Here is a 21,202-nt window from a genome sequence, read left to right on the forward strand (position 1 = left end):
TTTTTATTTTGTTAAATATTTCTCAGTGACATTTTAATCTGGTGCAGGGCCACATTGGGGTCAGGGCCCAGTCTGACAATGCTGATTTAAGGAAAAAACCAGAAATAAGTCCAATTTGCATAGTGTTTGCATGATATGAAGAAAATTTAATGAAAGGGCATAGAGTCCTTACTGACATGGAGAAAAGCTTGAGGGAAATCCCTTGGTAGTGAGGCAGGCCCTCACAGGTGGCTATGTACCCATTAGCAAGGAAAAGTGGGTGGAGAGTGGAAGAAGATTCCCACCCACTTGCAAGTACAACCATGGTATCTTACACTGCAGGTTCTGCCTTTCAACACTCTTGCAAGAGAAAGTTTCTTTGGATCCTAATGCTAATTCTTAGGATTGTAAATCCCTATACTAGAGATGTGCCTGGTGGGTTGCTCATTTCCTCACAACTAGGAATCTCCCCAACTCAAAAGAGGTAACTGTCTACAGGTAAGGTGCCCTGGTCCAAAAGACTCACAATGCTAAGAGCCCTTCAGACATGGGAGTTGTCTTTGTTCTCTTCTATTCTGACAAATCAATTCCACATTTTCCATTCAGGAACAAGGGGGAAAGATGCCAGTGGCATTCACAAACTGCTATTAAAACAGTGAAAATGTGAAACCCATGGCAAAAACTGAGATGGGACCATCAGGAATCCAGGTCCAGAAGGACCTGCAGGCCCTTTCCAAATACCTGGATTTCTGAAACCCTTCAGAGGCTTCAGAAACTGAGGAACAAACAGGGCTATTACTCAGTGGTATTTAAGACACTGGGACTAATTATGTCTGCCTCACCATTGGTATTACTATATCTCCTGAGGTTAACGATTTATTCTTTCATTCTTAACCCAAATAATCATCTTCCTTGTAGGCAGAAACATTGTGCCTCAATATTATATTTCCATGCTGGAAAGGTCCTTAGAGATCATCTAGTCTTATCTCATTTTATAGATAAGGAAACTACTAAAGTCCAGAGAGTGTGTTAAGGTCACACAATTAGTTGGTAGAAGATCTAGGACTCTTGATCCACAGTTCACTGTCCTTTGTTACTACTGCAAATCATCTTTGCTGGTGTCCAATTTTAAAGTGTGGGCTGTAGACTGCCCAAACTCCTGGGTCTTGTCATTGCTTTAATCTAGAGCCCATAAATGCCTCTGAGGAAATTGGAAAACCTCTGAACTGCAAAGAAGTTCAGAGGTGGTCTAATCCAATCCATAAGTAAACAAAATCCCCCTTTACAACACACCTCATTAGTGGTCATCCAGTCTTCCCTTGAAGACTTCTAGAGAGGAGTGAAGTCCTCTAGGGAGAAGATACCAACTACCTCTCAAGGCAGCCCATTTTACTTCTGGACAGTTCTAGGATGTTTTCTTTACATCAAACCTAAGTCTGCCTTTTTGTACCCTCCATCCAGTACTCCCATTTCTGCCCTCTGGGACTAAGCAAGAGGACCAAGAGTCCTCTGGGATAGTTCTACATGACAGCCCATCAAACACTACAAAGCAGTTATTATGTCCCCCTCTAAGTTTTCTCAAAGCTCAAAACTCCCCATTCCTCTAGCATTTTGTGAGGAATTAAGCTAAACTCATTAGCCTAGAGTTTGCAGACTCCACTCTCTTCCTTCTTTTGAAAATGACATCTAAGGTCCTATGGAATGTTTTCCATTCTTTCCATGATCTTTCAAAGATCAAGGACAGTGGCTTAGCAACCATATCATCTCATTCTTTAAGGACTCTGCTACATATTTCATCTGTGTCTGACACCTTAAATAAATCAAAGGCAACTCATTTCTCTCTTACCATTGCCTTACTTATGGTGGAAAATAACCCTCTAGCCTACAGACAAGGGACAAGTCACCATACCCTGACCCTAGAAACTGAACAAATGACCACTTAACAAACAGGAAGCAAAGGCAGGTGTTCTTCCCTGGCTTTGTCACCATGGATGTACCTGGGCCCTCAGTGTCAGGTAGCCTGCCTTGCGCCAAGAACCCTACAGCACCAGCTAACCCTGCCTGAGTCAGGAGAAAGAAAGAGGAATAAACCTTTCCAAAAGAATGCCTGGAATCCCCTTTCCCTAACTCTCTTACCTGGCAGCATGTCATCAAAGCTGGACCTGGCTTCAGGGTGACGCAGCAGAGACTTTGGAGTGAAGACGATCAACTGAAATACAGTGGGAAAAGACTCACGACAGCTGGATTCAGAGTGCTCCAGGAGGGAGTTCAGTGAGGTAAATGGGCTGTTATTTTTCACTAAAGGGATCCTGTATATTGCAAATCATCCCACCTCTTTGCAATAGGTTCTCCATGGAGAAAGAGGAGCCCAAGAAGGAAGAAAGGAAAATGCAATTCTCCATTCCATTCTATCTCCCACCCTACAGAAGGTGGCTAGGCAGAGATGGAAGGAGAGGTAAATCCCAAGACAGGCAGAGCACACCTTTGATTCCCTTTAGCTGGCCTAGCCAATTGTTTCTGACTGGAGAACAGCAAAGAGCTGCTTTTTCCACATCATAGTTATAAGCAGCCACTTCTGATTCACCCTTCCAAACATTGGTTTATTATTGGTGCCACTGAGCAGGACTTTCCTCAAATCAAGCTAGCAGCGAATTGGTTGCTAGTATTCAGACTACCCTATGAGAAACCGGTCCATTCAATAGCACCTCTGTTTATGAAGTTGGGAGAATAGAATCCCTTTGGATGATTCCTTGATTTTAATGGTGAGAAATTTGGCTGAAGAAAAGAGCTGAGTACAAACAAGCTATAGAGATTTATTCCTCGTTCTCTGACAATTCAAATGAGGACAATTAGTACCCTCTGTATGTGGGAAGCTGAAACCCTGAATTGTAGTGAGAGCTGAGGCAGTTCTGGGTTCTTCTCCAAGGCTATGCCATTTTAGTGCAAGCTTTGGCAGGTCCTGGAAAGGCTTTGAGTATAGCCCTCCTGACAAATGGCATGTTTGTTCTGAGAGGACCATGCTAGCCAAATTTAGAGATACTCATCATCCTAAGGTTGGTCACCAGGTGAGGTTTTTTTAGGACCATGCAGGAAACTATTTACTAAGGCATGGAAAGGTTTCAATACATATCAGTGAAAAGAATACTCACAGAGATGAAATCACAAAGATTGAAGCAGTAGTCATCATGGGGTAGACTGTCTTGGAACCCAAGTATTTGTAGTATAGGTGGAAAGAAAACTGTGGGCTCAGACCCCACAGGCCCAATTTCCTCTTAGGGATGCTTTTACTCTTGGAAATTCCATGAAATCAGCACCACCCACCCAGAACTCTTTCTTTTGGGATACAATAGGGTAATCAGTTTGGGTCTGGCCCTTGGTTCAGAGCCTTCTGGGCACAGTAGGCTCTGTAACTGACCGGCTTCCGGAAGGGCAGCAGGATCTGCCGTCTTAGGACATGGAAGAAGTTGGCAGGGGTGGAACAATTAACAACAATCCAGTTGCAGTCATAGAGTTGACGCACATCAAAGTCATCAAGTTTCTGTAGCAAAGAGAATACAGTGAACTATCAGGGTCCAATGAGTAACACCACCACCTCTTTAGTAGACCTGCCATATTGGAGCAGTAGTCCAGGTCCTTGGGGTAGGAAGTTTACAAAAGAGATAGCAATAGTGTTCTTGCTATTGAGTTGAAGTCTACCCAGGATGGAAGATGTTTAAATACAGCTGGAAATAGAATCATGGGATGGTTAAGGACCTTCAGAGATGACAATAAACAATTCCTCATCTTATGGTTAGAAGCAGCATCATGTCTGAGAGTCCTGAGTTAGTATTCCAGATACTACTATAGACTCAAGTTCTAGGTCCTGTCATTGGATTACCGTGGGCCTCTAATTTTTGAGTTCCATTCTGGAATTCTGCTTTGAGCTCCAATAACTTCACCACAGGCCCTGACCCTATGCCACTTTTTAAAAAGGGCCACGTGTCTTGCTATTTCTTCAGTACTTCATAGCACACAAATCGGTGTAGATCATATACTGTTTAGAGTTGGTCTTTGGTTGTTTTACATTAATTATCTTATCTCAAACTAGAGCAGTGATGGGCAAACTTTAAAGAGGAGGCCAAAAGGAAATGCTCCTCTGTCAGTCTGTTTCTAAGGCAACTCTTTTGAAGTTTCATTGTATCATATCCTACTCATTGTATTCGTCAGATTAAGAATAATGTCACAGGGCCGGATAGAACCTTTCGGGGGGCCACATCTGGTCCACAGGACGTAGTTTGCCCATCACTGAACTAGACTATAAACTCCTTCAGGACAGGGGGTAAGTGACTTGCCCAGAGTCACACAAAGCATTTGAACCAGGACCTCCCATCTCCAGGCTACTGAGCCACCCAGCTACCCCTCATTTGGGGTTTTCTTGGTAGAGATAATGAAGTGGTTTGCCATATTTTTCTTTAGCTCATATTACAGATGAGGAAACTTGAGGCAAACAGGGTGAAATGACTTGCCCAGGGTCAAATAGCAAGTAAGTATCTGAAGTCAGATTTGAACCTAGGTCTTCCTGACTAGGTTTGGTGCTCTACCTACTGTGCTAACTAGTTGTTGCTATTAACACAGTTAGTATTTAGTAAATCACTTTAAAAAAAAAATCAAACACCTTTACCTCGTCTTAGTATCAATTCTAAGTCAGAAGAGCGACAAGGACTAGGCAATTGGGTAAATGACTTGCCGAGGGTCACCCAGCTAAGATTGTCTAAGGTCAGATTTGATCCCCAGACCTCCTAGCTCTCAAACCACTAAGCCACCTAGCTGCCCTGTAAATCATTCTTGATCTGCTTCCTCCTACTTCATGTAGAAATTTCCTTTTCAGAATGAGTGTTTTGAAGCTCTGAGATTCAGACTTAGCAGTCTTAGTATATTAACTCCAGAACAGTCTCTAAACCTCATGTGCCTGTTCCTTCAACAGGACCTAATGTTTGAAAGAACACAGGACTCAGTCACAGTAACAGGGTCCCATCCCTGCCACCTAGTGTTGGTGTGACCCTGGGCCAGTCATGGAACCACTCTGGGCTCTGGTGTCCTCTGCAAAATGAGAGGGAGGAATCAGATGATGTCTAGGGTCTCTTCTAGCCACACTATCTCTCTCTGATCCTCAGATCCTTTCGTTTTATCTCCTAAAACAAGCTTTTTTTTTTTTTTTAAACCCATACCTTCTATCTTAGAATCAATACTGTGTATTGGTTCCAAGGCAGAAGAGCAGGAAGGTGTTATGTGACTTACCCAGGGTCACACAGCTAGGAAGTGTCTGAGGCCAGATTTGAGCCTGGACTTCCCATCTCTAGGCCTGGCTCTCAAACCACTGAGTCCCCAGCTGTCCCCAAACAAGCTCTTTTAAGAGGATAATTGGAAGGAACTGCCATGGGGTGGTAAACATGATCTACATCTTTCAAATTCAAGCCCCTTGGTCTTGGGCAAGGGCAGGAAACTCCAGGAAGCAGCCCCAACACTTATTTCCTTTGTACTCTGCTGAGGTTTCTCATTTAGGGGAAAACCAGTGGGCCAAGTGGCCACACCTACCACTTCCCCACTCACACTAATTAGGATGATGAAGCACAGCCATGTCAGCCAGGCTCAGTTCTAAAATGAAAGGAGGGCACAGAAAACAGTGTCTGTTGCTGTTAGTATCAGGACCATACAAATGATTCCCTAAAATGGGCAAATGACCATAAGAGTCCAAATGGGAATTTAAGGAGGTGGAATTTTCTTCCTTCAGCTCCCCTCCCTGGGATGGCATAGGCTGTCTGCACTAGATTGAATTACCCACTCAGAGTCCCAACCAGGTCAGATGCAACTTAACTTACAGGGAAGACATCTGGGTCATCATTGCACATCTGCAAAAACCTCTCTGGTCTGGCCGATGAATGCTCTGGACCCTGGAACCAAGCAAGAAATCAGCTAGAGCCCTCCCTCTGCAGCAAATCCCACTCTACAGACAGCATCACCACCAATTTGCTTGCCCGGAGTTTGACAAACACTAAATTCGGTGTTTTGAGCCCTGCTGAGCTTATTTCACCTCCCTTCTCTGACCTCAGGACACCTTTGTCTCCTCTCATCTTCACAAAGGAGGCATGCAGCATTAAGCATTCTTATCTGAGCCTGATGTACCAGAGGCTCTTTCACTCTTTTCTCCTTAATGAAGGCCTATCCTATAGGGCCTCAGGCAGGGCCATTCAACCAGGCTTTTATCTTTTCCAAATCCAGAGATTAAAGATAGTGAGCAGTAGTACAGGCTCAGAAAGTACTGGGTACCCCTTGCACCTGGGGCACACTGGGGCTTGGAAAGTTGGAGGCAGGAGTGAGAAGTGCTGAGAAATCTGAGCATCAGATCAGGGACTGTTCAGGGGAGCCTTACTTTCCACAATGACTCAGAACCAGAAAGTGATGACATAAGCGTGTATGCATGTCATGACATGAACATATGACAAAGCTGAAGTTTCCTGTTTGGGGTCAGGAAGGGAGAGTGTGGAGAGGAAGAGAGGAAAGCAGGTTTAGGGCAAGGTAGAGAAATGAGTTCTTGGGGGCTGCATCTAGAGCAAGTTCCTCCCGCCATTCTCATTTATACCACCACACAGAGAGCTGGGCATAAAAGGAGGGAAAGCGGCAAGCATATCTCTAATGTTGTAACCACTTTAGGAGACAAGAACTGGCTGCTGTCTCTGGGAATCTTTGGGGGTAGACAGAACAATCAGGAGCCAAATCTGTGGGTCAGATGGTAAGAGTTGAGGTCTAGAGAGTAGACTTTTTCCTAAGCAATGAGTTGGGTCAGCGGAGAGAGAAATGCTCACCATTCCTTCCATGCCATGGGGTAACAGCAACACAATGCCATTCTGTCGAACCCACTTGGCCTGTCCCGGGCAGATGAACTGGTCAATGATGCACTGAGCAGTGTTGTGGAAGTCACCAAACTGAGCCTCCCAAAGAACGAGGGCATTAGGACTGGCCATAGCAAAGCCCAGCTCAAAGCCTGTGTAGTACAGGGGAGTGATGAAGACATGGGAAGGTAGACCATCATCCAGTATGCTCAAGGACATACTCAACACACACACACACAGTGGGTTGTGGATCTCCACAGAAGGAAGGGTTCAAGGGCACTTACCTAAGACTCCATATTCAGAAAGAGAACTATTGCAGACTGTATATGGAGCCTGGTTGGGCCAGAGGTGGTTCATGGGAATGCAGATTCTCTTGTCCACATTCTGGTCATGCAGCACATGGTGACGATGGCTGGAACAGAAGAAGGTTATTAACACCAACTTCATCCCCCACCCCCTCGAATGGCCCTGCACTGTGGCTAAACAAGCTACTAAGTTAGAAGCCATGACAGAGGAAGAGAGCATCTGTACAAACACAATGGAGCACTGTCCTCAATAAATGCAAAGAAATCCATGCGACCACTCTTTTCTAACCAAGACCCATGTGACCGAGTGGACAGTGAACGATATGATATGCTTGTGAGAAAGGGCTTATGCTCTCTCTCATTCCCACCCCTTGAGGTAGGAACCCCGAGGCTTTACCTGAAGGTCCCCCGTTCAACATCCTGGCCGCTGAGCCGAATGTGGATCCCTTCTTTCAGGAGTGAGCCAAAGGCCATGTACTCAGCAAGGGCCCAGTCTACTGTTCGGTTCTTTACCATTTCTCCCCGAGTTTTCAGAATCCGCCTCAGGCCTACAGAGACACTCAAGCTTAAATCCTGTCCTAGACTTGACCAATCACTCAGCAATGGTTTCTATATAGGCAGGCTCTGAATTGTGCCATATCATTGAGTAGAAAACAGATGCCTCTCTCTGCTCTTGGCTTGGAAAATAGTGAAACTGTTTCATTAGAGAATGGGGCTTAATGTAAAATTTATAGTGATTTGACTTTTTCTCAATACTTATATATGTTATATGTCTACTAGGACAGCAAGGGTCTCATCCAGAGTTGTTTTTTACCCATTCATTATTCAGAATTACAAATCTTTGAGTAAAGCAGATCAGAAACTTTCTCTTCATTTAACCCAATGTGGAACTGAGATTAAGATAGGTTAAGACAAAGACCACAGGCCACAAATAGAAGCTGTTACAGAACTCAGGCATGCTAGTACCTTTTTTTCTTTTTTTTGGATATGTCAAAACGTTTTTTGACATTCATTAAAAACATTTTGAGTTCCAAATTCTCCTCTTTCCTTTCAACCTTCCCTCATCCCTTGAGAAGGCAATTAATATGATATTAATTATACATGAAGTCATACAAAACATTTTCATATTGCAAAAGAAAACAGAAAAAACTAAGAAAAATAAAGTAAAAAAAGCATGTTTCATTCTGCACTCAAAGTTTATTACTTCTCTCTCTGGAGGTAGATAGCATTTTTCACCATGATTCCTTTGGAACTGGATTATTGACATCATCATGTCTTGTCCTACAATTCTACAGATCAGTAAAGCTATTAGTTACCCCCATGAATGGTGAAATTCTCCACAGGAACAGAGCTGGCTACATTTCCTATGTGTGTCAGAACCTCTTCAGTTAGACCAGTTGAAGGGCAAGTCATACTCCTGGGCTGTCCATCCAGAGTAAAAAAACCTGGGAGAGAAAAGATGAGCCAGAAATGGATACTCACCATGTCTACTTTTATGAGCCCTAGGATGAACACTGAAAGACAAAGGCTCTTCTGTTCTTCCCTGAACTAAATGAGAAAATGTGGGACTTTACAGAGGAAGAATGAGAGTAAAAAGGGCCCAGGGCTCTAATCCATCTGAACTCTTTTGAATTTGAGCCTGGCAACTTCTGTACTGACCACCTTCTTCCTTGTATCACAGTTATCTGTGTACATATTTAATGTCTATTGGTATATAAGCTTCTGCACGGAAGGGACTTGAAACTATGACAGGACCATAGAACTAGAACTGAAAGGGACCTCAAAGGTCATTGAGTCCAATCTTCTCATCTTAATGATGAGAACATGACATGAAGCCCAGATAGAATAGGAATGATTTGCTCAGGGTCGCACAGATAGTTAAACATCAAAGACAAAATCTGAACCCAGGTTCTTTGATTCCAGAGGCAGGGTTTGAACTCAGCTCCTCTGACTCAAGTATTAGTGTTCTTTCTTTTGTATCAGTGACTCTCTATGACTATGAATTATGCAATACAATAATCTACAAAGAATTGAGGTTGAGGGTCACCTGTTGGGCAATGGAGAGGTACATGGTGAGCACGAGTAGTCTGCAACATATTACCAATGAAGAACAGCAGAGGAGAAGTGGAATAAGGGATGTTATCATAGAGATGTATGACCAGAAATGTGAGACAGCCATAGAGGGAAAACAAGAGACAATTGGATAGTCGAGTATCCTATGTAATATTTAGAGGGAAATATGGAAAAAAAATTCACAAAGAGAGAATGGATGGTTATAGTCTGCAGTACTAGAGGGAATTCACTCACAGACAAGGTCATAGATTCCTTGAATTAAAATTTCTACTCTACCTTTAATTGTGTATCCCTTTATGATGTGATTAGTCTTTGCAAAGGGGCCATCTATAGTCCTGGTTTTAAAAAAGTGTGTTTTCTGAGATTCTCATCAAAGGTCTCTCATATCTAGTTTTTCTAATAGGCTCTAATTTCCTTCTTATTTATTCTATTTGTCAAGTTCTGAAACAAGGATGTTGAAATCTCCTATAATTACTCTCTTATTGACCTTGTATCTTGCTTTTCAGTTAGCTTTCTTTACTCAATTGCTATTATTCCTTGATGCATATATATTTAATATTTATGTTTCATTATTATCTATGTTATCTTGAAGCATATATAGTTTCCCTGTTTGTCTCTCTTGAAAGTATCTGTTTTAACTATGTCCAAAATCAAGATTGTGATTACTACATATGCATCAAATACTATGTATTGATTCTAAGGCAGAAGAGCGGTAAGGGCTAGGCAATGGGGGTTAAGTGACTTGCCCAGGGTTACATAGCTAGGAAATGTCTGAGGCCGGATATGAACCTAGGAACTCCTGTCTCTAAGCCTGGGACTCAATCCATTGAGCTACCCAGTTGCCCCCATAGGTTCTTTTTTCTAATTCATTTTACAACTCATGTTTTATGTTTCAGTTCAGACAAAGTTAGAAGAAAGTTTTCCCTGTCTACTCTCCTCTTATTATATTATTTCTGAGAAAATCAGCACAAGGTGCTGTAAAATTTTTTTTGTTTGAAACCAACCTGCTCTTAGTCTCCATTCTCACACAGAGAGCCCTCCTCCTTCTCTTCTCAGCCAAGACCCAAATTCCTAGGTACTACTTTTATTGACAGAATCCTTTTTTTTTTTGTTCTTCCTCTGCTCATCTCAGATAAGAGTGTGGCTCAGGGGCCTATCTGATCCTTATTCCTTCATTTTTTTGGTTGAATAGATTTTACCTTCCACCTCACAGTAACATTTCCATTCCAAGACATCCCCCCTTGTTCTTCCACTGTAGTCTTAAAACAAAAAAGCTTTAACAAGTGACCTGTTACTCACCAGGCCAAGGTGAGTCAAGCCAGTGCTTGATGTGAAGGATCTTCTCATCTTTAGATCTGGCAAAGGCCTCCTCACAGATCTTATCATACTTGGAAATCTCCTCCTAGAAAGTAATGACATAGCCCATCAGGTACAAGACCAAACATTGAATGCATCAGACTCCAAAGGCTGTGCTCTCATATTTCAAAGGAAAACAACTTCCACTAATGTTCTAAAACTTCTTACCAAGCCAAGAAATTCAACCTGTTAGCTGCCAAGCATCCTGAATCAAGTTAAGGGCCTTTTTTGACCCTCAAGTCAACCTGGGCCCATATTAGAAGCCTACTAGGATTTGGAATTTGTTCTACTACCTGGATATCTAGTCTATTTCCTCTCAGGTTTGGTTCTGAGCTCTAAGAAATTTTTGTTTTAATATATAATATAATATAACATAACATAACATAACATAACATATACATATATATATATTCCCTTGTTGTTGTTCAGTCATTTCAGTCAACTCTGTAACCCTATTTGGGGCTTTCTTGGCAGAAATACTGGAGTAGTTTGCCATTTCCTTCTCCAATTCATTTTATGGATGAGGAAATTAAGAAAAATAAGATTAAGTGACTTGCTCAGGGTTACTTGGCTAGTAAATATCTGAAATTATATTTGAACAACTTCCTTCAGGTCCAGGTAGGTGTGCTACTTAGCTGCCCATATAGTTCCTTACAAAGTTCTTAAATTCAAAGTGATTTTAAAAATCACGTTCCCAGGCAGAGGACCCCAAATCTATACCTGCAGCTCTGATCTGACAAATGGCCCTACATTTTTTGTTCTTTACACATTCTGCTGGTATTTAAAAACTGAATTCACAGTCTTTCTGCCCTTAAATACTACCTACCCTCTGTCTTTCCTTACTTCTGCAAAGCTGTTAATGGTATCATTACTCTCATAATCCTTCAGTTTTCCAGGTCTGGAGTCTGTCTTTACTTTTTATTTCAGTATGAGTTGCTCTATTGGCTATTTAAAACCCTTCACAGTCTGACAATCTTTCCAGACTTATTTCACATGATTCATTTCCTCTACAGTTACCTATATACAACATTCCATTTCTTGCCTCCATATCTTTGCAAAGGTTTACCCTCATGTTTGGAAAGTACGGTCTTCTCAACTCTACTTCTTCAAATCTTAGCTCCCTTCAAGGTTTTATTAGATCGAAAGCCTAAGAAGTCTGGAGATTCTCCCAGCTGTATTCATTGACTGGATAGAGCACTGGGCCTACAGTCAGGAAGACCTAAGTTCAAACATGGCCCTAGCCACTTTCTAGCTGTGTGACTTTTTTTGAAGAAAAAAAAAAAAAAGACCCTGAACTTAACCTTGTGTGCCTCAGTTTCCTCATCTATAAAACAAACTGCAAAAGGAACTAGCTAATTGCTCTACTATCCTTGCTGAGAAAATTCCAAATGGGGTCATTTGGAAGAGTAGGAAATAAATGAACAACAAAAATATTATACTAGGTATTACTGTCTTCCAGTACTGTTTACTGCCTGCCCACCCCTTAAAGTATTCAGCAACCTCCATTTTCTTCTGGAATGATAGAAAAACTAATGTTTCTCCTACTGAATTGGAGCCTTTAATTGTTCTCATAATCAGCTTGTTTGGAGGCCAACCAGGTAAACCTGTTTACTTGTCTCCAGCATGTGACTCTTCATGGTACACATGCAGATGCCCCTTTACCTTATCTACAAAACACAACCCCTTCCCCTCCCATGAAACAATGGTTGAGTTCATTTCTTTTGTAAAGTGATCTCTTTCCTTTGAACTCTTACACTGTCTTTTTTTAATGTACTTGTTCAATTCAACTCAAAATTCATTCATTGTGTGAGGCAGTGGGAATACAAAGACAAAAAAAGGACAGTCCCTATACTCAAGGAGCTTATATTCACCTGGGGGCAAATAACATGGGAATAAAAATAAATAGAAGGTTGTTTATTTTTTTTGGGGGGGAGGGGGGAACAGTACAGTAGGAGGAAAAGGATCCACTAACAACTAAGAGATATCTGGAAAGATCTCTTGTAGGAAGAAGCACTTAAATGGAGCACTGAAAGAAGCTAGGGTTTCCAAGATGGAGAACATTCCTGGCAGAAGGGAAAGCCTGTGCAAAGGAATGGAGATGGGAATGTCATATATGTAGAACATCAAGTAGGTCAACTGGCCAAAGCAGAGGATGCTTGGGGGTAGTGAGGAGTTATCAGTCTTGAAAGTCAGGTTGCAGTTAAACAAACAGAGGGGATTATATTTCATCCTCCAGGCAAAAGAAAACATCTTAAGCAAGGAAGTGACACTTTAAAATCACACTTTATATTGTTTTACAGATATTGTATACATTTTCAATTTCCCCTACTAGAGTATAAGCTACTTGAGGATGAAGATTGTCTTTAAAACAACAACAAAAAAACCCTTATCTTCTGTCTTTGACTTGATACTTAGCATTGGTTCCAAGGCAGAAGAGTAGTAAGGGCTAGGCAATGGGGATTAAGTGACTTGCCCAGGGTCACAGTTAGGAAATATCTGAGGTTAGCTTGGAATCTAGGACCTCCTGACTCTAGGCCTGGCTCTCTATTCACTGAGCCACCCAGAGTCTTTTCTTAAATATCTCTCAGTATTTAACATAATGCCCAGGAGCTTGATAAATAGTGGGTGAATGAAGAGAATTCCTAGACTAGCACAAGCAATCCAATAAACTACATTTGTAATCTCAGTACTTAAGACACAACTACAATGAACTGATATGCCTCCCTTAAATCTGTCTCCTCTACTGTGAGGAGACTACTCTACTGTGTTTGTGATTGTGCTGGATTCCCATGGAGTAGTTCTCAAAAATCAGTCCTATGGTGGCAACCTCTGTTTTTCTTCCTGTCCAGGGTTTAGGTACTGAACTCTGACAGAATTCAATGGGGGTAGATAGGATGGCCCAAGTGATTGTACCTCATATTCAGGCTGATTGACCACTCCCTGGGAGACCAAAGTCTCGGCATATTTCTGCAACACAGGTTTCTGTTTTCTGATCTGCTTGTACATGAGGGGCTGAGTGAACATCGGTTCATCCATTTCATTGTGACCATTACGTCGGTAACATACCTACATGGCAAAGGAAAGAAGTATTAGAAAACTAAACTCTCTAGTCATGTTTGGGAAGCAGTGAAGTCTTAGCAAAAAACACACTGGGCTGGGACTCAGGAGATCCTAATTTTAGTTCCAATATTACTAGATAACCTTTCGCAAGTCATTAAACCTGGTGGTTTGTTTTCCTCAATTAAGATAATATCTCTCCCTCTTCTTAAAGAGAAAAGGGGGACAAAAAATAGCAAGTCAATTTTGGAGGAGTTGTGGAAAGTGAGGATGCCAATACATTGTTGGTGGAGCTATAAAATGGTATGACCATTTTGGAAAGCAATTTGGAATTATGCAAGTAAAGGGACTATCATGTCCCTTCCCTAAGAACCAGAAAATCCATTACTAGGCTTACATATCAATAAGAAAAAAGTCCCCATATGAGCCCAAATATTTATAGTAGCACTTTTTGTGTTAAGAACTAGAAACAAAATAGATGCCATTAACTAGGCAAAAAAAAAAAATTGTGGTACATGAACGTAACAGAATATTAGTGTGATCTAGAAATGATGTGTGTGAAGACAAAGAAGCAGGGAAAGATCTATATAAACTGATGTATAGTGAAGTAAGCAAAGAAAACAGCATACACAGTAATTACAACAATATAAATGAAAAGAATGACAACATACTATAAAGATCATAAGTAAATTTTACAAAATTATAAAGATTCAGTAGGATCCCTTCGAGGAGATGGGAGGTACACAAATGCACTGTACTATGTTTTTGGACTTGATTTTTCCCCTCTCTCTAAAAAATACCATTTGTCAAATGAGATGGTTCTTAGGTTAGGTAAGGAGAAGGGATCCATGGGATACTGTGGTGACATAAGAAATAGAAAATATTAATAAAAACTTATTTAAAAAAACTTACCTTCCACCTTAGAATCAATACTATGTATTGGTTCCAAGGCAAAAGAGCAATAAGGGTTAGGCAATGGGGGTTAAGTGACTTGCCCAGGGCCACACAGCTAGGAAATGTCTGAGGCCAGATTTGAACCTAGGGCCTTTCCTCTAGGCCTGACTCTCAATCCACTGAGCTACCCAGCTGTTCTCAAAAACTTATTTTAAAAAAGAGAAGATAACATGCTTGGTAGAAAATAACAGTTAATTGAAAGGAAAAGGACAGTATCATTAATTAGCTCTTTGCCATCCCTTCAACAATAGTTCTGTTAGTCAGAAATAGCAAGATGACTTGGCACTAATGTGTGTGTGCCAGGAAGGAATAGAAAACAGTCTGTAAACTTGGAGGCTAGTGAACCTGGCAAAATCAGAGAATGGCCAAGTTAATTTAAGAGTATTTAATCTGGAGAAGTGAAGACTAAGGTATGGGTGTTTGGGGAGGGAGCACCGAGACAGACATGACAGTCTTTAAAGCAGATTTGAAGGGCTGTGATATGGAACAGTTTTGTTTGGGTCCGAAAGGCAGAAGTAGGAGTAGTTGTATAAAGGCAGATTTAGGTTTAATGTAAGGAAAAATTTCCTAATATCCATTTGAATTCTATGGAGGTGGAATGGGTGCCTGGAGAGGTTCTTCATTAAGGGAAGACCTCATTAGAGGTCTTTAAGGGAAGGCTAAATACACCTAAGTAGGCAGAAAAGGGAATTCTTATTCTGGAATAGGTTGGATCACATGACTTCAGAGGTCCCTACTAACACTGAAATGGATGAATATTTACAAAGGTTAAATAATGGGAAAATCCTGAGTTGAGCAGATAAGCTAAGCTTTCTTCTTTCTTTCCTCTTATTTAAGGAGATAAAGCATTAATGTCCATGGCATCAATGACTAAATCCTGCTGGTTACTTACCAAATCCACAACCACATCCTTATGAAAAGTGCTCCTCCATTCTGCAGCCACATTGCACACATACATAACTGCTTCAGGATCATCAGCATTCACATGGAAAATTGGTGCATTCACCACACGAGCCACATCAGTGGGGTATGGAGAAGAACGGGCCATGCGGGGGTCTGTGGTAAAGCCAATCTATAAAGGCAAATGTCCAGGTTTGAGTCAATGACGATCTTGCTACCAATGCTTAAGGTAGGCTCAGAACAGCAACATCACCACAATAATCTAACCCAGAGGTTACAAAGGTGTGAACAATGGTGATAAAACCTACAGACATCAGACCTAAGAGGTAATAAACTACCCTAAAGGCATACCAACTATAAGGTTCCCTCAACTTTAAGTCATTTCAAACTAACATTGGGATTCTCTTGTAACCAAACCCTACTGTAAAGTCAGGAAACCCTGCAGTAAGTTATGACATTATTGGGCTAAAATTTAATTTAGCCGCTAAATGATCATTTATAACACCTTTCCTATGGGACTACCTGCTCCTTGGAATTCTGTTACTCAAACTGCATTTTGCAACATTAGCCAACATCATCAGTTGAGCATGTCTTTCTGTAGTAGAAAGAGAAAGGCCCATCTTGCCAAAGTTGTTGAGATGATGCCAAAAAGAGCTATGGAGAAGGGAGGGAGGGTTTTCTAAACACTGACCCCTGCTCATCCTCGTTCTTATTTACACCAATGACTCTCAGACAACTTTCACCCACACACTCAATGTGGCTAAACAAACTATATCCCTGGGAACAATATCCCCACACTAAACAGAAGATAGAACAGAATTCTGAGAAGTCATAGAAGAAAGAATATCTCCAGCAGGAGAACAATAGACCCAAATTGCCTTCTAGGTCTACTCTTGGGAATAGAAACATATCCACTGTAAAGTAGGTCCAACCAATACTACCGAGGTTCTTAAAGAATCAATTGGTGTCCAAAGGTCATAGAATGGCTTATTTTGTTTTTATTTAAATACCCATCACTCAAGGAAGGAGTTTTTACAAAAGACAGAAATTACAAAATATCTAAAGTTGCTTTTTAGGCAATTTTCTTTTTCACTATTCTGCTAGAGCAGTGATTCCCAAAGTGGGCATCACTGTCCCCTGGTGGGTGCTGCAGCGATCCAGGAGGGTGGGGATGGCCACAGGTGCATTTATCTTTCCTATTAATTGCTATTAAAATTTAAAAAAAATTAATTTCCAGGGGGCTAAGTAATATTTTTTCTGGAAAGGGGGCAGTAGGCCAAAAAAGTTTGGGAACCACTGTGCTAGAGAGATATTATTACAATTGAGTAGCAGTTGATTAGATCCAAGGCCATAGTAGATGAACTGTAGGTACTATCTCTATCCCTATACATTTGGGAAAGTAACTGAATGTCTCTGGGACCCTTTCCTCATTTAAAATGAGAGATGAACTAGATGACCTCTACATTTCCTTAGAGCTCTACAACTAGGATCTTGTGAAATGTCTATTGAATTGTATATTCAAATGACTCTGTGATCTCATCATTGTGGGATCTAATGCCAATGAATGAATATCAGAAATTAGAGAAGCAATATGGAACGGTGGGAAAACCTGGGTTCAAATACTGCCTCACCCAGCAATGCAATGATACAGGACAATTTTGAGGGACTTATGAGAAAGAACGCTATCCACATCCAGAGAAAGAACTGTGGGAGTAGAAACACAGAAGAAAAGCATTTCCTTGATCACATAGTTTGATGGGGATATGATTGGGGATGTAGACTCCAAATGATTACTCTATTGCAAATAATAATATGGAAATAGGTCTTGATCAATGATACACGTAAAACCCAGTTGAATTGGTCATTGGCTACAGAAGGGAGAAGAGGGGAAGGAAAGAACATGAATCATGTAACCATGTAAAAATACTCTAAATAAAATAAAATAAATTAAAAAAACAAAAAACAAATACTGCCCCACCTACTCTTCCTACCTGGGTGACCAAAGATTAAGTCCCTCTACCCTTCTTTGAGTTTCAGAGAAATCTTAAATAATAATAAAAGTTAACTTTTATATAGTGCTTACTACGTGCCAGGTACTGTGCTAAGCACAACAATTTTTATTTCATTTGGTTCTCACAAGAGTGGGAGGTGGGTACTATTATTATCCCCATTTTACAGCTGAGGAATCTGAAACAGACAGGTTAAGTGATATGTCTATGGACACACAGCTAGTAAGTGTCTGTCTGACTCCAGGCCTACCACTCAATCCACTGAGTCATCTACCTGCCTCTTGAAGACTACAATTTATAAAGATTGTAATCTGCATTGGTAGAAGGAGTTCCCATACTGACAAAACCACAAGTCTTTTGATATACTGATATCTTTGACATATTTAAAGGTAGCTTGTGTCCTTATTCTCCTCCTGTCTGGCTGTCATTATTCAAGGACGTAAGTCACTCCATGGAGCACAATGTTCTTGCTACATCCTGAAAATGGGCCTGGATGAGCTATCAAGGATATAAACAATCCGACTGAAATGTGATTCATTTTTATCTGTAAAGCAGATGAGAAACTCTTCAATGAGAAAAAAAAAGTCAGCTCTGGTTGAGAATGCAGTCACTATAAATCAATCAAGAGAGAAGTTCAGGGGGCATAGTCCAGTCATTCTATATTGTTACATCCACTTGTCACACCAGTGGACATGCAGAACTAGAGCCTTTCTGCTTTCTCATCCCTACTGGATGGAGATTTAATCAGCCAAAGCCTTTTACAATGGTGCAACTGCAGCCACCACAATTCAATGAGAAAAGTTCAGACAGAAGAATCCAGCCATTTTGGAGTCTTTACATATATATATCCCACTGTCCTAATTTTATCATGGTTCATGAGCTTCCTTGTGCCTTGAATGACCCTGCCTCTCCCCTTCCATTCTTTCAGCCTGTTGAAATCTTACTTATGTTCTAAAGGTAAACTCAGATGCCACTGCTTCCAAGAAGCCTTTCTTGACATCCTTGGGCAGATCTTCTGTAAAGGTCCCATGCAATGTTATAAAAGACTTCCTTTAGGTCTTTTAACATTACCTGACAACCTGTCTGTTACCCTTTATTATACCTGTCTGTTGCCCTTTACCCTTGCCATATGACCAGTCTATCTATTCTTCTAATCATTTATTCCTTGGATGACACCTCTTATGCCACTTTTCATAAGTCATGGTTGACATTATGTCAACAGCCTCCTTATGCCCACCAGGTCTCCCTCCATTGCCTTTTAGGACAACTGTAATTATGATTTCAGACTGTGGCATTTCATGATTTACAGCCACATAGCATCACTGATGCTGGTATAAAAAGGATGGGTTTTTAGGAGCAGCTCAGGACCACTGAAAATACTTCATAAGTTCCTAAATGCAATGTGGACCACTCTTTTTCTCTCACTCAGTTCTAGTTTTGGCTCATAGTCCATTTGCCATATCTGACCAAGAGATATGCACTGATGGACCAACTCCACTGGCTTATCCATGCAAAAGCATACTGAGGTTTGGATAAAAGGTATTCTTCAGCCCCCTACTTTTTTCTCTTTTTGTATAGTTAGACTGAACCTAAGTGTCATTTAGGAGGTTCTGTAACATTCCAAGCTTGATGTGATCAGTACTGTGTCACCTGAAATAAAACCTCAGCATCTATAGGAAAATCTCTCTTCTGATGATTTTTAGCTGAATATCCTAATAGTGCCAATGCCTTTTGTAAGCACATTCCTGTATTATGCCTTGTTTGGTATCAGAAGAGTGTTAATATTGCATCCATCAAAGAGTCCTGATTAAGTTATCTTTAGTAGGTGGTTAATTGCTGGGCCTAGAATTAGGAAGACCTAAGTTCAAATGTGGCCTCAGACACTTCCTAGATGTGATCCAGGTAAGTCACTTAACCTCTGTCTCAGTTTCCTCCTCTGTAAACTGGGAATGGGCAGCTAGGATAGAGTGCTAGGCCTTCAGTCAGGAAGATTCACCTTCCTGGGTTCAAATGTGGCCTCAGACACTTACAAGCTGTGGGACTCTGGACAAGTCACTTAACCCTGTTGGTCTCAGTTTCCTCATCAGTCCAATGGGCTATATAAGAAAAGGGCCAAAACGCTCCAGAATCTTTGCCAAGAAAACCACAAATGGGGTCATGAAAAGTGGGACATGAATTGAACAGAATAAACAGAACTGGGAATAATGATAGCAGTATCCTCCCAGGGTTGATGTGAAGCTAAAATAAAATAATATTTGAAAAGTACCTTGCAAAACTTAACACATTATATAAATGCTAGTTCTTGTTGTCATTATTATATGCTTGGGAGACATCTTCTTGGAGAAGAGCCTTCTACTCTTCTAAATTCAATGGTTCATTATAAATAACCAATAAGAAATACAGTGGAATCTTGCCTTCCTTGTACCTGTCAATCAAGTGTATGACTGAAAAGATGTGATGGGCAGAATATCATCTGTTAAAGGCTGCTTCATCTCCTGTTTTCTATCAGGGATACTCTGGCAAATGTGTAGATTCTTCTTCTTCTTTTTTTTTTAATAAGCTCTTACCTTCAGTCTTAAAATTGATGTTAAGTATTAGTTCCAAGGCAGAAGAGTGGTAAGGGCTAGCAATTGGGGTTAAGTGACTTGCCCAGGGTCATACAGCTAGAAGTGTTTGCAGATAGATCTGAACACAAGACCTTCCCTCTCTAGGTCTGGGTTTCTATCCATTTATCTATCTAGCTGCCATTAGATTATTCTTATAAAGGTTTTAAAGAGTTGAGAAAATTGACATACAAGACTAAATAACAAATTATTTTGGTTCTGTTTTGGGGGAGTGACACCGTGAGTGATTTCTACCCCCAATCACTCAGTGGTCCTCCCCTCTTTAAGCTATCTTGAAAATTAATCCTTTGTGCCCTCAAAATCACTCCAACAAGGCTTTCTAGGTGCTTTGTCTTTGTCTTTTTGACTCATTTTCATTTCTCCATAGAACACTTCTTACTCAGTTATTATATATGGTTTTGCAATAGGCACGAGTTCTTAATGTTATGTTCCCCACTTAAGTTAATAACTCTATAAGGGAAGGAATCCTGTCATGTCTCATTTCTGACTTCAGGCCACTGCTAGCTCCTATTACAGGTCCCCAAGTGGAGTAAGCAACGGTTTTGGAACTGAGATAAATCTGTGGAAATTTCCTTTATTATTATTATATTATTTTAGAGCAGTCAGATTACCTATGCCAGGGAACATAGCTAGATTTTCCAGGAAGGTTTATAAACTTTAAGGGTTAGATAGGAAAAATTCATGTTACCTGATTGTTAACGACAACGTGTACAGTGCCATGTGTAGTGTAGGAGGGAAGGTCACTCAAGTGGAAAGTCTCATACACAATACCCTGTCCAGCAAATGCAGCATCTCCATGTAGAAGGATGGACATTACCTAGAGATATAGGAGAAAAAAAGAGGTAATAGTGAATTGAGAGATTCTAAGAAATCCAGATGAAAAATTCTTCCCTTTAGCACCAAAACTCTAAAAGGATAGTAAGGGTGAATATGGAATTTTTTAGGCAGTGAATTTAGATTTTGTTGGATTAGAAAAAAACATATTTGATGGGTAAAGGATCCAGAGAAGTTAACCAAGTTGACAAGAAGCAATGTAATGAATGAATAAAGAGTTGACTTTGGCATCAGGATGACCT

The 21,202-nt window shown here is 40.8% G+C and overlaps 1 protein-coding gene across 1 annotated transcript in view; it reads right to left on the bottom strand.

Moving 5' to 3' along the window:
* OGDH (oxoglutarate dehydrogenase) overlaps window positions 1-21,202 on the bottom strand; it is a 91,267-nt gene that overhangs the window by 4,298 nt on the left and 65,767 nt on the right. The window contains exons 9-19 of the mRNA XM_044663783.1: window positions 20,815-20,943; window positions 15,486-15,665; window positions 13,496-13,648; window positions 10,526-10,628; window positions 8,470-8,598; window positions 7,551-7,701; window positions 7,133-7,260; window positions 6,822-7,000; window positions 5,838-5,909; window positions 3,395-3,517; window positions 2,116-2,188 (exon numbers count right to left, since the gene is read on the bottom strand). Coding sequence (XP_044519718.1) covers window positions 2,116-2,188; window positions 3,395-3,517; window positions 5,838-5,909; window positions 6,822-7,000; window positions 7,133-7,260; window positions 7,551-7,701; window positions 8,470-8,598; window positions 10,526-10,628; window positions 13,496-13,648; window positions 15,486-15,665; window positions 20,815-20,943 — 1,420 coding nt within the window. The remainder of the gene's footprint in view (window positions 1-2,115; window positions 2,189-3,394; window positions 3,518-5,837; window positions 5,910-6,821; window positions 7,001-7,132; window positions 7,261-7,550; window positions 7,702-8,469; window positions 8,599-10,525; window positions 10,629-13,495; window positions 13,649-15,485; window positions 15,666-20,814; window positions 20,944-21,202) is intronic.

Source organism: Gracilinanus agilis, chromosome 2 (assembly GCF_016433145.1).
Source record: "Gracilinanus agilis isolate LMUSP501 chromosome 2, AgileGrace, whole genome shotgun sequence".
Lineage (NCBI taxonomy): Eukaryota > Metazoa > Chordata > Mammalia > Didelphimorphia > Didelphidae > Gracilinanus > Gracilinanus agilis.